Raw genomic sequence first — 15,692 nt, 5'->3', positions numbered from 1 at the left:
TTTGCTGATTGAACAAGTTTGGGAACAAATCAAATTATTTTATTAAACTAGCTACCGACCCCGGCTTCGCACGGATGCAATGCTGATGTATTATACATATAATATAAACCTTCCTCTTGAATCACTCCAAAAATAAACCGGCCAAGTGCGAGTCGGACTCGCGCACCGAGGGTTCCGTACTATTTAGTATTTGTTGTTATGGCGGCAACAGAAACATCATGTGTGAAAATTTCAACTGTCTAGCTATCACGGTTCATGAGATACAGCCTGGTGACAGACAGACGGACAGACGGACAGCGGAGTCTTAGTAATAGGGTCCCGTTTTTACCCTTTGGGTACGGAACCCTAAAAAGACCGCATCAATATCCGTTGCGTAGTTTTAAAGATCTAAGCATGCATAGGGACAGACATCCATCCAGAGAGCATGAAGCGACTTTGTTTTATACTGTGTAGTGATATGTTGATTATTGTTTTTTAAGTAGTCACACTACTATAGGTAAATTATAAACTACAATACATGTCATATATTAAAGAAAATCCGTCTTCACCACTGGAGGGCTTCGTCACTTTTTCTTTAACATATTACATCTATTTCAGTTTATGACTGAAAATAAGTTAATTCGAATTGCAACAGATTTGTCGATTTAAGACTAGGTACTATGTTTTTAGTTTTATTTATAGTTACTTACCAGGGTAACAGGGCTTAAACAACAGGGTAAAAACGGGACCCTGTTACTAAGACTCCGCTGTCTGTCTGTCCGTCTGTCCGTCTGTCCGTCTGCCCGTCTGCCCGTCTGTCCGTCTGTCCATCTGTCCGTGTGTCCGTCTGTCCGTGATAGTTAGATAGTTGAAATTTTCACAGATGATGTATTTCTGTTGCCGCTATAACAACAAATACTACAAAGTACGGAACCCTCGGTGCGCGAGTCCGACTCGCACTAGGCTGGTTTTAATGAACTTAGCAATTTAAGTTGATGCGGTTTACCTACTTTACTAACAGGCCAATTCGTACAATGAGATACGACATTTATGTATCTCATTGTTCGAATTGGCCTGTAAGCTATAAAAGTTTTTGTTGTTTTATTTTGACATAATTTTCTTTAAATGAACGCATAATCATATTTCGTTTTGCTTCAGTTTTGTTGACCGACCGACAGTTTTTCTAGACATCCGCGCTTTATACATCCGCGAAGAAATTCAAAGGTGTATGTGAAGTCCCCAATCCACATTGGGCTAGCGTGTGACTATAGCCTGCGCCCAACAGTGGGATAAGGGCTGAAATATTATTATTATATTATTTTAACTTTATTAAAAATCAAAAGAACAAAAAATTATCAACAAATACTACCTACCCATAGTTTTGTTGACCGACCGTCAGTTTTTCTTTAATAACTATCCAAAAATCAAGAAAACAAAATATTATCAACAAATACAACCCACCAATACATGTGATTTTAAAATTCACTCGTTACAGTTTGTTTCATTAATTCAATAGTAAAAACATCTTCACATTCAATTTATGAAAGAGGAGTTCTGCTGTGCCGTGCTGCACATTTATTATTGTTTCAGTCCAGGTCTAATTTCTTGCACATGTTCAAATACAGATACTTCGGTACAGTTAGGCAAACGGTCCAAGGTAGCATTTTATGGCACTTTCGAAATATTTATAACCGGCTACTTTCTTTCCGTTAGACTATTTAAACCTTTGAAAATGCCGACAAATGTTACCGTTTGTTTTGTTGTATTGATATTGCCGTTACATTTACCCTGGGAACAGGAACACTTATATAAATGAACTGTAAACAAAGGATAGGTCTAATAAACTATTCTTTGAACCCGCTCCTTTCTTTGCTGTATATAACTTTATCTGTCTTTGACGAAAAAGTTTTATCCATGAATTATGAATTTTATAATACATATACATACTTTTTTGTTCACGTGTTAGTAATACTACTGCTACTACTATACTATACTATATAATAGTTACCTTCCGTGATTCTCACCCGATGGTCTCATCGGAAGATCAGCGCTGGAAGTCGCCAGCAGCATGCTGAGATGGGGCCATTTCGTGACACTTTATTTTCATGTTCTTTTAATGTATGTCTATTGTCTGTGTGTTTACGAATAAAAAGTATTCTATTCTATTCTAATACTAGCCTACTGAGATTGTGGGAATTCCCTTACATAATGTAGTACCTAATTACCTATGTTTACTTTACCTTAGCGGAAAATATGTAATGAGTAATTAAATAACCTATCCAACAATAACAATACGTTTCCAGAAATTAGCATATTATGAGCAAGGATGCGAAGGTTCTGACCTTTAGATATTTTCGAAAAATTACCAAATCTGTTCAGCCTCAGCCAGACAATTATTATTGTACATTTTGAATTAAATTTGTTTATGTTGTGTGTGTAATTAATAATTATCTGATTGACTCAGTGGGTTCAAAATTCAACGATATGCTACATTCCAACTCACTGTCGGGTTGGGGACTACGCATACATTATACATCATTGAATTTCTTCGCAGATGTATGCAGGTTTCCTCACGATGTTTTACTTTACCGAAAAGCTATTGGTAAATATCAAATCATGATATGATGATGATATATATGATATTCCGTATATAAGTTCCTAAAAAACTCCAGGTAGAGCCAGGAATTGAACCCGTTTGAAAGCCGGATGTCTGATCCACTCGGCCACCATTGCTCTCATTTATATAGTAATTGAGCTACATATTTGCTTATCAATGTCATAACGTAGACGGTTTTTTATTCAAGGACCTACCTACTACTTTTCAATGTCTTTTACTTCGATTTAGTAGCTACTAAATCAACACGGACGGATGTTTTTTACACGGACATATTTAGTTGCTGACGTTGCAAGCTTTAATATATTTTTGTATAAGTAATTAAAATATACAATTAGATTGTCAAAACCGGATAAATTCAGGCTTATACGAAATCCAAATAATTACGGGGCTGACAAAATGAATTTGACCCAGATTTTTAATTGGAAAAAGTTTAACGAAATTTCGTTAATCTGTAATTTTCATATTTATTCCAGCGGATCCAAAGAGAAAGCAATTTCAAAGCCAACAAAGCAATTACCGGCGCAGCTTTTTATCACAATTTCTCCGTCCCTAAAAACCTTTTGCGCAATAATGCCATTTCTCTCAAGCTTAGTATACATTTGCCAGTGCAATAAATGTGAAAATGTTTTATGCAATGCAGCCTTTTGCAAAAGCGTCAATAAAGTTTAATATTTTGGATTTTTTGCGTCTATCGCTGTTCGTCTAAAGAAACGCCGCTAATGTGTTGGAGCTACACAGCTTTTCAATTCGGAAGTTTACAATGCACCTCCACAGTAGGACTAAATTGCTTTATTGTAGGGAAAAATGGATGTTTACGATACGCCATTGTTCTTGCAACTTAGTCCATTTTGAGTGACTTCTAAAGGTGCCGATGCGATAGGCACGCTCCATTGTCTTTTATGCTTAGTTTTTAGTTACGCAAAAAGGTTCGGAGTTATGCAAATTTTGTTTATGAGGATTAACATCCTTTGAATTAGTTGTTAGTCGTTCATCCACTAATTCTCTTTCGAAGGAAAAGGTTTCCTGCTTGTAAAAATACCTCCCACGTTTTCGCAATTAAGTACTTATTTCATTCTGTTACACTATTTTGTCCTTGAACTTAAAATAGGATTTAAATATTTATTTAAGTACTTTGACATGTACATATTTTTGTTTAATACTAATACATAAAATGAAGCGAATGTTATCTTTATAGAATCTTGCTCACCCTTACTAATATTGTCTCTTTTGAGTAGGTAACTAATACTTAGGGCATAATGAAACTAATTTGTTCTTCAAACAGGGGATCCTCAGTACACAAACATCATTCAGGCACTACTACCAAAACTGATCTGTTGCATTTTATAAAATACCAATTAAGTCTTATGCATTGGTAATATAGTTGATAATTGACTGTCTTTTGGCAATCTATCTGCATGAAAGTAAAATGATTTGAAGCTCCAGGATATTTATTTGACGCGAACCGAAGCTTGATGCCTTATTGTCACCGAAACGTATTACAAATTAGTGTTGAATCGTATCGTGATGTTGGCTTTATGTATCGGATTAATTTTTATGGTCATCTGCAGTGACCGTTTAATGTATTATTATAACAAGAGGGAGTACAAGTCAAGTAGATAAATGGAGTCACGACACTCACGACAAAAACAACGAAATTAATAATTTTCAGTCACCAGTAAAATTAATACCTATTCAATTTGGTATATATAAGCCCAGGGGATGGTACGGAGGGTTCTCGGGGATGGAAAAGCAGAAGACCGTGCGTTCAGTACATAGGTTTATTACCGGACTGACAAGTGACAGCGACATTACAATAAGGCCGGCGCCAGAGGGCGCGCGGGGAGACTTAACCCTACCCACCAATATACATACATAACACCCCTTTTCTTAAATAACAGTAGTTATTAAACATAGGAATTAACCGAGTGTTCCAGAGCTTGACAAGGGTTCATTAATGTAACCTTCCCTGTTTACTGAAGGTGATATACGGGTATCCACCTCTAGGAACAGTAGGTTAAGCCCTAGGACATTTACCTTATTTATAAAAATAATAAGCAAAAACATCAGGAAACTTAATCTATCTCAAACCCAAATCTGACGGGCGGGCGTCTCATTCTTTTATTTTCATTACTTGTAACCTGAGCGGGCAGGTCGGTACTGGTGCCGGGCTGTGCGAGCGCCGCGGGCGCGTCGCGATCGGAGGTCTGGATCGGACGCTCGACCGGCTCTGGTACCTCTATACCTATATCCTCCTTGTTTTCAAGTTGATTCCCGGGTGGTACACAATATTTGAATCTTCTCTTTAATTGATCAGTATGCCTATGAGTGGTGGTATCATTTTCCCTTGACACAACATAGTTGCGGTTTCCTTTTACCTCCGATATCGTTCCTGGTACCCATTTATCAGGGCCGTTGTATTCCTGCAACCAAACTAGATCTCCCAGCTTCATTGAAGGTGATGGTTTGCTAGTGTACCTTTCCACCTGCTTGCTTTGGGCTTGCCTGACTCGTTGATCCACTGTAGCGCCTGGTTGAAGTAAGTCTAGCCTACAGCGAAGAGCTCGTTTCTGTAACATCATGGCTGGAGACTCACCTGTCGTACTGTGTGGACAATTCCGGTAGTTAAATAAAAAGGTCTGTAATGCCACATCCAAGTCTACCTTTTCTTTGGTGGCTTTCCGCAGAGCCCGTTTGCATAGCTTGACAGCACCCTCTGCGGCTCCGTTTGAAGCAGGATGATATGGTGCACTGTAAGTGTGCTTAATTCCACTCCGTGTCATGAATTGATCCACTTCCTGGCTCGTAAAGGGAGGCCCATTGTCAGAAACCACTTCTTTTGGTAACCCGAAGCGAGCAAATGTCTCCATTAGCACCTTAATCACCGCGGACCCTGTAGTTCTCTGCATCACGAAAGCTTCAATCCATTTTGTTGTTGAATCTACAATGACAAAGAACGTTCTTCCTTCAAAGGGGCCTAAAAAATCCATATGCAGTCTACTCCATGCTTGCTCGTGGTATGGCCAGGGTTGTGGGGCTGACTTTGCAGGTGCTGCTGCGTCTGCCGCACAGATTGCACAAAGCTTGCAAGTTTGTTCAATTTCTTTATCAATACCTGGCCACCAAACGAAACTGCGGGCTATGCCCTTCATCTTCACCATACCCTGGTGACTGCTATGTAACTCCTTCATAATGCTAGGCCGCAGTGCTGCTGGTATCACCATTCGGTATCCCCACATAACGCAGCCTGTATCATTATATAGTCCCTGTCGTCGTGCAAAATATGGTTTAATTTCTTCCTCTAAACAATGACTCGGCCAGCCCCTGTTTAAAAATTGGTTTACTTTCCTTAGTGTTTCATCTTTTTCTGTCTCTTTCCTCACCTCCGTGCTCGTTATAGGTAGGAAATCTTGCACAAAGTTTATATATGTTACCTCTGTGTAGTCCTTGACATCCTGACTAGTTGATGGTAATCTCGATAATGCATCCGCGGCATTCTTAGCTGTTGGAATGTATTCAATGTCGTATTGATAGCCACCCAGGATTACTGCCCATCTTTGCAAGCGGCTAGCAGCCATTACTGGAATACCTGCTTTGTCCCCAAAAATTGTCACTAATGGTTTGTGATCTGTTCTTAAAACAAACCGACGACCATACAGGTATTGATGGAATTTTTTTACTGAGTATATAATTCCCAATGCTTCTTTGTCAATCTGCGAGTATGCTCGCTCTGCTTTATTCAAAACTCGGGACGCATATGCTATCGCTCGCTCTGTACCATCTGGCATGACGTGTGATATAACGCCGGCCACCCCATGGCTGCTGGCATCAGTAGTCAAAATCAGCGGCAGCTCTGGTGAATAGTGTACCAACACCTTGCTGGAAGACAATAAATGTTTTATTCTATTAAAGGCTTTATCACACTCAGCTGTCCAATTGAACTTCATTTCCTTCCTTAATAGTGCATATAACGGGGCCATTATTGTACTAATATTTTTTACAAATTTAGCATAATACATTGTCATGCCTATAAAAGATCTCAGCTCAGCTACGTTGCCAGGCGTTGTTGCATTCAATATTCCTTCTATCTTCTTAGGGCATGTATGAATACCTTCATTATTTACAACATAACCCAAGTATGTTATAGATTCTGACATGAAAGAGCATTTTTCTTTTTTTATTTTTAAACCATACTTTTGTAGTCGCTCAAAAACTGCAGTTAAATTCTTTAAATGTTCTTGATCATCTAACCCTGTAATAACCACATCATCTAAAAACACACCAACTCGAGGTATGTCCACAAACATTTGTTCCAAAATTCTCTGGAAAATACCAGGACTCGAGGATAAACCATATATAAGGCGATTATATTTAAACAGCCCCTTGTGTGTGTTTATGACTGTATACTTGGAGGTATCATCCAGAACTAGCTGGGCATATGCCTGTGACAGGTCAATCTTACTAAACTTTTTACCACCATGTAATTTGGCAAACAAATCCTCCACTCTTGGCAAGGGAAAACGGTCCACTTCTAAATACTTGTTCAAACTTATCTTGTAATCCCCACAAATCCGGAGGGATCCATCTGACTTGACCACGGGAACAATCGGAGTCGCCCAGTCCGCTGTTTCCACTGGTGTTATGACCCCTTCTCGCTGCAGTCGCTCGAGCTCCCGCTCCACCGGTCCACGAAGGGCGTACGCCAGCGGCCGTGCGCGCAGGAATACCGGCCTGGCGCCGTCTCTCACCCGCAGCGTGACCAGCCCGCCATTGTACCGGCCCAGCCCCTCCGAGAATACGTCTTTAAATCTGGAACTAAATTCCGTCAAATCAAAAACTTCATTCGATTTTACATAATGCATTAATTGTAACTGTTGCTCAACTCTTTTTATAATACCCAACTCAGTTAACCACTCTCTTCCTAACAAGTTTTCTTTGCCATTATCTATTACATACAAGTCCAAAACTTTGCTCAGGTTGCCCAAACGCACTACAGATTTTATCATTCCTAGTGTCGGCACACTTTCTCCTGTCAAATAACATAACCTCAAATTGCTGGCCTCTAAAACACAATCACTAAAATGAGTTTCATAAAATTGCGTACTAATACATGAAATTCGGCTTCCAGTGTCAATTTCCATGAATAGGTCCCTATTGTTTACATTTATCATCATTTTATACGGCGGATATTTGGAATCACACTTATTTTGTTTAACAAAAGAAACATTTACCTCTAAATCATCTTCTGGGATCGATTGGTTTCCCGTTTCCGTAATAACATAATGGTGCCCCACGGAACGCGCCAATCGCGGGCACATCTTCTTTAAGTGTCCCTCCTGGTTGCACACACGACATGAATACATTTTAAATTTGCAGGTTTCACTGGAATGATCTCGTCCACAAACAGAACAAAGTTGGCCGTGACCTACTTTTGATCGCGAATAATCAGTTGTCAGTGTCACTTCCGCGCCGCCATTTCTACGCTGTCCGTTCGGCCATGCTCGCCCGTTTCCGCTTGTCGTTGCACCGCCTCGCCGGCTTGCTACCGCTCGTGTGTTGCCTCTCGCTCTAGCCCGTAACACACCGCTCGCACCCGTTGCTTCGCTAATTTCATAGCAACCTGCCGACTCACGCTCACCTCCCGGATTATTTCGACGAGCTACCTCCGCTGCATTAAATTCCGCCGCCTCCATTGCAATTGCTAAGTCCGTAGCCGTTTTTAATTTAAGGTCCTTTTCCGTGAATAACCTTAAACGAATGCTCTCACTATGTAAACCGCACACAAACTGGTCTCTTATACTTTCGTCCAACCAAGTTTTGAAGTCACAAAATCTACTTAATTTCTTCAAATCTGCTAAGTAATCTGCTACCGATTCACTTTTTGCCTGTTTACGCTGGCGAAACTTGTACCTTTCGGCCAACACACTGGGCGTAGGCTGTAAATGGTTGGTTAACAGTTTGTTAATTTCGTCGTATGTTAAGGTGGACGGTTTTGCCGGCGTACACAAAGTTACTAACAGCTCGTACGCCTCGGCACCCATCAACGTGATCAGTAGTGGAACTTTCCTTTCGGTCTTGACGTCGTTCACCAGAAAGTATTGTTCCACTCGGTCCTTGTACGCTTCCCAGCAGCCTTTGTGAATATCAAACGGTTCCACTTTGCCCACCGCCATATTGCCGTCACTCGCTACTATTTTCGTCTTCACTACTGCGAAAACAACGCGTTCCCGTATCACTGCTAACACTGCTCGCGTGAAGCTCGAAGAATCTCGTCGCCAATTGGTATATATAAGCCCAGGGGATGGTACGGAGGGTTCTCGGGGATGGAAAAGCAGAAGACCGTGCGTTCAGTACATAGGTTTATTACCGGACTGACAAGTGACAGCGACATTACAATAAGGCCGGCGCCAGAGGGCGCGCGGGGAGACTTAACCCTACCCACCAATATACATACATAACACAATTATTCGTCAACGAAAAAAATGATACCATTTTTTTAAATTCATGATCATGATGTTGATCTGATCCATGCCTATCATATTTTAAAATGCACCTTTTTAGGTAAATATATGCCGTAAAAAATGTATGCCGCCACATTCGTGTGGATGCTTATGTTATTGTTCGTTCTGGTTTCCACATCACCACACGTTCGGTAACGTTACCAATTGTACCCTCCAAATGCACGTAAATATAGCAAAGTACCTTTCGATTGTCATTATATTGAAAACGAAATCTGTATTAAATATGCAGTGCTTGTGGTGTAAGTACCGAAAACATTACACACAAACGGAAAGGAATATGATCTGTATTCGCATACTCTTAAAGTTTAATTTTATTTGATTAATGTTGAGTATTCATGTTAACTGAACGATTATCGATGTTATTGAATTTCTCGCAAAAATGGATCGTTGTGTGGTCTACGTATGTGAGTAGCATGGATTATACTGGACTCAAAATTGCATGAAATTGCGTCACATTGTCAAGGTAATCCAAACAGACATGAATTTACGGATACATAGTGGGCCGGCATAACCCAACAAACTTATACTCGAATTACTGACACTACACACTTACTGACAGTAACACATATTTATCGTAGATCCATTTAATGCCATTTTAATAAAATTAATTTCTGGAACAAAATAAATCTAAAAGTGAAAATAATCTAAAAGTGAGAGATTTTGAGACTGAATTTTGAAAAAATAATCCCCAGACCCAGAGTAATCGTTTTAGTTCTTTTTCGCCTTCTTAAGTTACTTTTTTACTCAAATTTGGCATCAGAATCTATGGTTAAAGTTGGATATAAATAATTCGGTCGGTTTCGGTTCCACCTTGTATGGATGCTTCTTAAGCCATTTTAAAATAGGTGGGTAAGCAGAATGGTTGTTGTGTTAACTGTGGCTGTGAAGTGACGAATGTATTGAAGAATAGTGTCGCTCTGACTTCTTAGGTTAATCGAGTGCGAAATAAAGCTTCGGTTTAAAAGGTATACTTTATCGCTTTGAGAGTGGTACAGCATTACTTTGATCGTACACTGAGATACTCGATATTTTTTGATAAAATTTCGTTTTGAATTGCCATTGTCAGATTCAAGCGTATGCTTATACTTTGGTTATTTTTGAAAATTGGTGCACTGCGTAAAAGTCCAGCTTATTGAATATAAGACGATCATTAGGGCATCGAAATAAATTAAAACAACTAGATAGTGTATTAGAAAACATTTTTTTATACCACGTCGGTGGCAAACAACCATACGCATACGGCCCTCCTGATGATAAACATCACCGTAGCCTATGGATGCCTGTAACTAGATTTTTTTTAAGAACCCCATAATGTACTATGTACATACTTATTAGTTAAAAAAGCAATCAATTATGCAGACATGTATTTTGTAAGTGTAACTGATTTATTTTAAAACCTAACAAAATAAAAAGTACCTATATACGATCTCTTAAAATAACGCGGTTCTTTGTACGCGGTAGGTATGATACCTTCTTATCAGGAACGAATTTTGTGCGCACGTGTTTCAAAAAGCCTGGTTCACTTTCAGCATCAGCAAATGTATCGTTAACGACCAGTTGCTTATCTCAATGCCAAGTCCCTTTTTTAGCACCAAGCTGTTAGGCGTGTGTTAAACATATTTTTGACACACTGTACTTTCCAAAACTGCGCAAAATCTTCTTGGGTGGTCCTTAAGTGGCGTCATCGCGAAGCAACTTTGGTTTGTTTGTTTTATCCTCAAACAACAAATATTCTAAAATAAACTCAATCCTTTTGAAATAGAGCTTAATTTAATGTTCTATTTCATATTTTTGTTTAACGTGTGTAAATAAATATTTGGTTTTGACTGTCTTTATGAATGAAAATGTCCAACACTTGAAGTTAGGAAAAAACAAAAGGCAGAAACCAAGATGCATCAGATAGTATCGTTAACAACAGCTGGCTTTTGAAATTCCTCTGGATAATGAAAATTGTGCAAAACCAAATTTTTGCTACGTACGTTAACAAGTTTTGAGATCGATTAGAACTTAATGCTTATTAAGCCTAAATCTTATTATTAATATTTCGAAAAGCTCTCTTAAAACTTATTAAAAATGATTTTAAATACTATTATCTTGGAGCTTTCAGTATGCGGACGCAGCTTCTGTGGTAGACTCTGACCCTACTTCTCTTTCCTTTAATACATCAAAAAATACTAACTAAGCTTCGCACAGTAATGTTCGATGAGTTAAGGAAGACACGCGAGATCGGGCCGGGGCCTGGCCGGAGCTTCGTTTTCTATGGAAAGCACCACGTGATCACCGATCAGCCGTCATAGAAAATGACATGTCGGACGCCGCGGCCCGGGCACGGCCCGGTCTAGCGTGAGTCATCATTTAGTAGCCCCAGCATGTAAGTAAAAATACGTGAACATTTTAGTCAAAAAGTTGTCAAAAAAGCATGAAATGGCAAATAAAGTCCTGTAGTTTTTTTTTATTGCAGTAAAAATACTCCTGTACAGATATGATGGTCGTTCTTGTCTATGTGACAGCGAGATAAAACGGTATCCGTCACTTTCAATCCCGTAGCGTTAAAAAGTGACGGTTATTTTATTATATGGATAAAGCCATCCATAATACGCCTGCTGAACTCTATTGACACTGAGATAAAAATATATATAGAATAGGTATACCTAAGTATTGAGATTTCATATATTGAATAGGTATTCCATATTCTCTCTAAATCTATTCACATTTTCCTCCCTTTTATCTCCTCATTTCATATTCACGAAACAGCTACGTGTCAAAACCTACAACTGCTCAATAAAATAAAGCAACACACGCCAGAAATCTTTATTGGCACTAGTCCGATATCGCAAAAGCACTCCTGCTATAACGCGCTGATTATGCGGCGGTACCGTTGCGTTACATTACGAGTACACCGACGCATTAGCCGATGTCACCATTTGGTTCAAGTCACTAGTGTTCGTCCAAGCTAATATAGTAAAATAATATAAGGTGGAATTTTCAGTGGGCTGGTGGAGTGAGAAAAAATCATTTGATTTGAGCTTAACTGTAACAGAACTATGCACGAACGTTTAAGTGACAAAGTGTGAAAATGCCGATATAAACGTTATATGTTCGTAGGAATTTAGGGTCATTGGTGTCCACACCCTGCCACTGGCGTGACTGGCGGCGTCACTGCAAAGTCCGCGCAGAGTGAGCTTGATTCGACCTTAGGGGCACATAGTTAAATGAACTTGCCTTCTACGGTTTAAACAGTGGATATTATGTAAAGAAAGTAGATAACTACTCTTCAAGAATAGATGACTCCTTGCAATTACCCGCCCGCGGATTCATTTACTTGTTCTCTACAAGTAGTTGAAGCTTCAAAAAACTAAAAAGCTATGGTAAAGTCGCTGTGATGTACCGGCTGGTCTCTTACTTATGTAGCAATGAAACCTAGATTCCGTTTTTATCTGTGTAAGTAAATACTTTTCTATGTCGCCACATTGACTAGTTTCCGTGCTTGAGTCCGAGGCGGAATCAGGTCTGGCTGGCATAACGAGACGAAGTGGATTAAATATTTTGCTGGGCTCAGCACGGTCTTGTGTGGAGTGAGTCATCACTTGATTATTATATATTGGTTACTTATTAAACAAGTAGTTTTTTGATGTTTAATTAGGCCAGGCAGGCTGTTGGTCGCCTGTCGTGTTTATTCAGCACAATTTCCTGGACTGCCCCGTTGGTATACTCATATTTTTCTCTTCAACTTCTTAGACTGAAATTTAAGTAGTAATTAAAACATGTCAAACGCTCGTGTCTTATGACTTACTTTAATTACGGTTGATAGACGTTCCGATAACACTGTCACAATAGACTTGTCAGGGCTGTTATTTTTATTGTGGTCTTTAATGTGTTAATACCCGTGGAGGCTATGGCTGTAGATTATAGTAGTGCTACGAATGCTATTAGCTGTTGTGTATATGTTTTTGATTCTCATGTAAATCTTAAAATTGTAATAACTCAGCGTAAAAAAGTCTATGGATACTATCTTATCAATGGATTGACTAAGATTTCTGTACATATGTATGTATATTATTGAAGAAGCGTCTGGTCGCTTATCGTTTATCTTGTTATTTACTACCGAAAAACGACAAATTAGTGATATTGCGTAATAAGATTTTCTAAAAAGCGATCTAAAAGTTAAAACTTGAAGTGCCATTTACTCGGCAACCTCAGCTCGGTGAGCTCAGAGTTTCATTGAACTCAGTTTTATAACTATCTTAGGAACTATCAAATTTGCCTATACTCAACGAGTACTTTTTCAAAACTATCCCAATTCTCGAGCTCCTTATTTGCTTTGACAAAATGTTGAAATTTTCCTTCACATGTCATACATTTTAGTTAGTCCTGTGGTTAAATCGCCATATCAAAAGTTTCTGCTCTTATTGATTTGTTCTATAGGTTAGCTAGGAAAATTAGCTGACATTTTTTTTTGATCAATATAATTTAAGTTAATTTATTTTGATTAGGTAATAATTACATATTAGGACTATACAATTTGATAAACTTAAAATAACTATTAGGATTATAAATAAAAACGTCCTCCAAATCGACGCTATGCCACGTTGAATGGCAATGCTTAATAAATACTCTGAGCGAAATCTGGTCACCTCTTGTGGTGGCTTCCACGGCGGCCCATCTTTTCGACCCAACACGCCTCATAATTGTAACTATGTAACTTACTGCCGAGGGAGGCGTATTTGCGGCGTTTTAGGTCTGAAATGAAACCGCATCACTTTGCTGATAAATTCATATAAATCGACCCATTTTCATTACCCGATTGTACATTAATAACGCACATATTATTTACCTACATCACTATCAAAAACCGGTAACATAAAAAACATTTCGCAAACATTATCGCTAGTTTCATGCCTGCTACTGTAATGCGTCGGTCTTTTAGATCTTCCTTATCATTTGTCGGCACACTTTGATCTGTTATCAAATACTTTGAAATCATATCTGTGACTACCTGAGTATTGTGCACCTTTATATACAATGGATAATGTTTTGATAGTGGTAGTTGGTATGTGTGGGTGTATTGTTTATCGACTGATCGTTTTGACAATGTGACATATTTTTAGGTACTGAAAATACCTAATTATTTAGCTAGGTACCTAATATTTAAAGAGCGTCAAACATTGAAAAATAAGAATGTCACGTAAAGCTCGGGTTTGCTAACAATGTGTCTTTTTTACACTACAGCCGAGTATCTACGGCTGTTTGATGGAAAGCGAAAAATTGTTTGGGCAACATTTAGATTTAAATCTCATGAGCAGATCTCTCGCACCAATTGTATAAGGTCGAGGGAGCACTGAGATTAACATCAAATCCATAATACTTTTATAAGGTCATGTGGTGTAAGAGAAACATAGTTTACCTGTTTTGCTCGGACGATTTCCTACAAGTGTTTCTCTTGCACCGATGTTACTCTTACTCGTACCCCAGCTTACCTCATCTATTTTTAAAGTCAGAACTCAGAATGCACCGTCGTCACCTTGTCTTAGCGCGAATAATCTTACTTCTGACTTTATCTTAGAAAACTCCGATTCAACTCCAAGGTTGCTGGAGCAAGTATTATTTGTCACTTTTGTTTAGCATTTTACAACGTCCTTATTTAGGTATTTTCATCACACTCGCTCAGTAAATGTGTAATTGCACGCAGGCTTAGCGGGAACTATAGAAAAAGAGTTTTCCCTAGGGAGATATAATCTTCTAGTATTATAATTACCTAACAGTTTTTTGTTTTTATACTTCATTTTTGTATCGCAAGTGTGATGAAATACATTGTGTGTAACTCGGGCCGTAATAATATTGCAAACTCGAGTCTATAAATCGCTTCGGCAAGCCGTCGCGATTTAACTATGTCGCCCTACAAGTGTCCTACGTGGGCGATCTCATTGCGAACGCCGTGGGCCCGCCGCGCCGCGCCGCTTCGCTTCGCGTTCGCGAGTTGTTCGCTTACGTACCTAAGTCGCTGCTTAAGATTACCTACCTAAAACAGTTAATCATCAAAACAAGTGTATAACGGTCTATAGAAGTTTAAATTAATTTTTAATAAGCAGAAACGTCTGCGATCGATGCTATTAAGCTTAGAATAAATTTAAAAGTGAAAAAATTAATTAGTGTTTAGAATGGGTAGCACATCGTAACTGGTGAATTTCCAATATGACTTGGAACTCCGGTGGCCGTTTAAGAAGTGTAACACTCTTACGGTAGATCTCGCTAGGGTCCCCTAGACCCATATAGTGGGAAGATTTGCTTACTATGGATGAGGTCTTGGTGGCTCAGTTGGCAGAGCGCTGGAGTACCGATCCAGAGGCCGTGAGTTCAAGTCCCACACAAGGCAGTAATTTTTCCACTTTTAAATTTATTGAAGTTTATTTTTCAAGTGTTTTGATGGCATAGCACTATAATAGGTAGCAGTTAACATGTTTTGTTTTGTGTTAAATTTGAGCCGTATGATTATGTTCTCAGTCACACTTCTCACGCTAAACGTTTTCTAAACAATATTATATTGGGCACCATGTAACTTAATTCCTTTTAACAACCTT

At 38.9% G+C, this 15,692-nt stretch overlaps 1 protein-coding gene and 1 non-coding gene across 2 annotated transcripts; one reads left to right on the top strand and one right to left on the bottom strand.

Moving 5' to 3' along the window:
* Window positions 1–4,668: 4,668 nt before the first annotated feature.
* LOC134746919 (uncharacterized protein K02A2.6-like) lies at window positions 4,669–8,766 on the bottom strand. The gene has a single exon (XM_063681491.1). It carries the CDS (start codon window positions 8,764–8,766, stop codon window positions 4,669–4,671), a length of 4,098 nt encoding a protein of 1,365 aa, XP_063537561.1.
* A 6,648-nt stretch (window positions 8,767–15,414) lies between these two features.
* Window positions 15,415–15,487, top strand: Trnag-acc (transfer RNA glycine (anticodon ACC)). Its single transcript has one exon. It is a non-coding gene; the product is annotated as a tRNA-Gly (tRNA).
* The last annotated feature ends 205 nt before the right edge of the window (window positions 15,488–15,692 follow it).

This window comes from Cydia strobilella, chromosome 13, assembly GCF_947568885.1.
Source record: "Cydia strobilella chromosome 13, ilCydStro3.1, whole genome shotgun sequence".
Lineage (NCBI taxonomy): Eukaryota > Metazoa > Arthropoda > Insecta > Lepidoptera > Tortricidae > Cydia > Cydia strobilella.
This window is presented reverse-complemented; position numbering and strand designations above follow the sequence as displayed.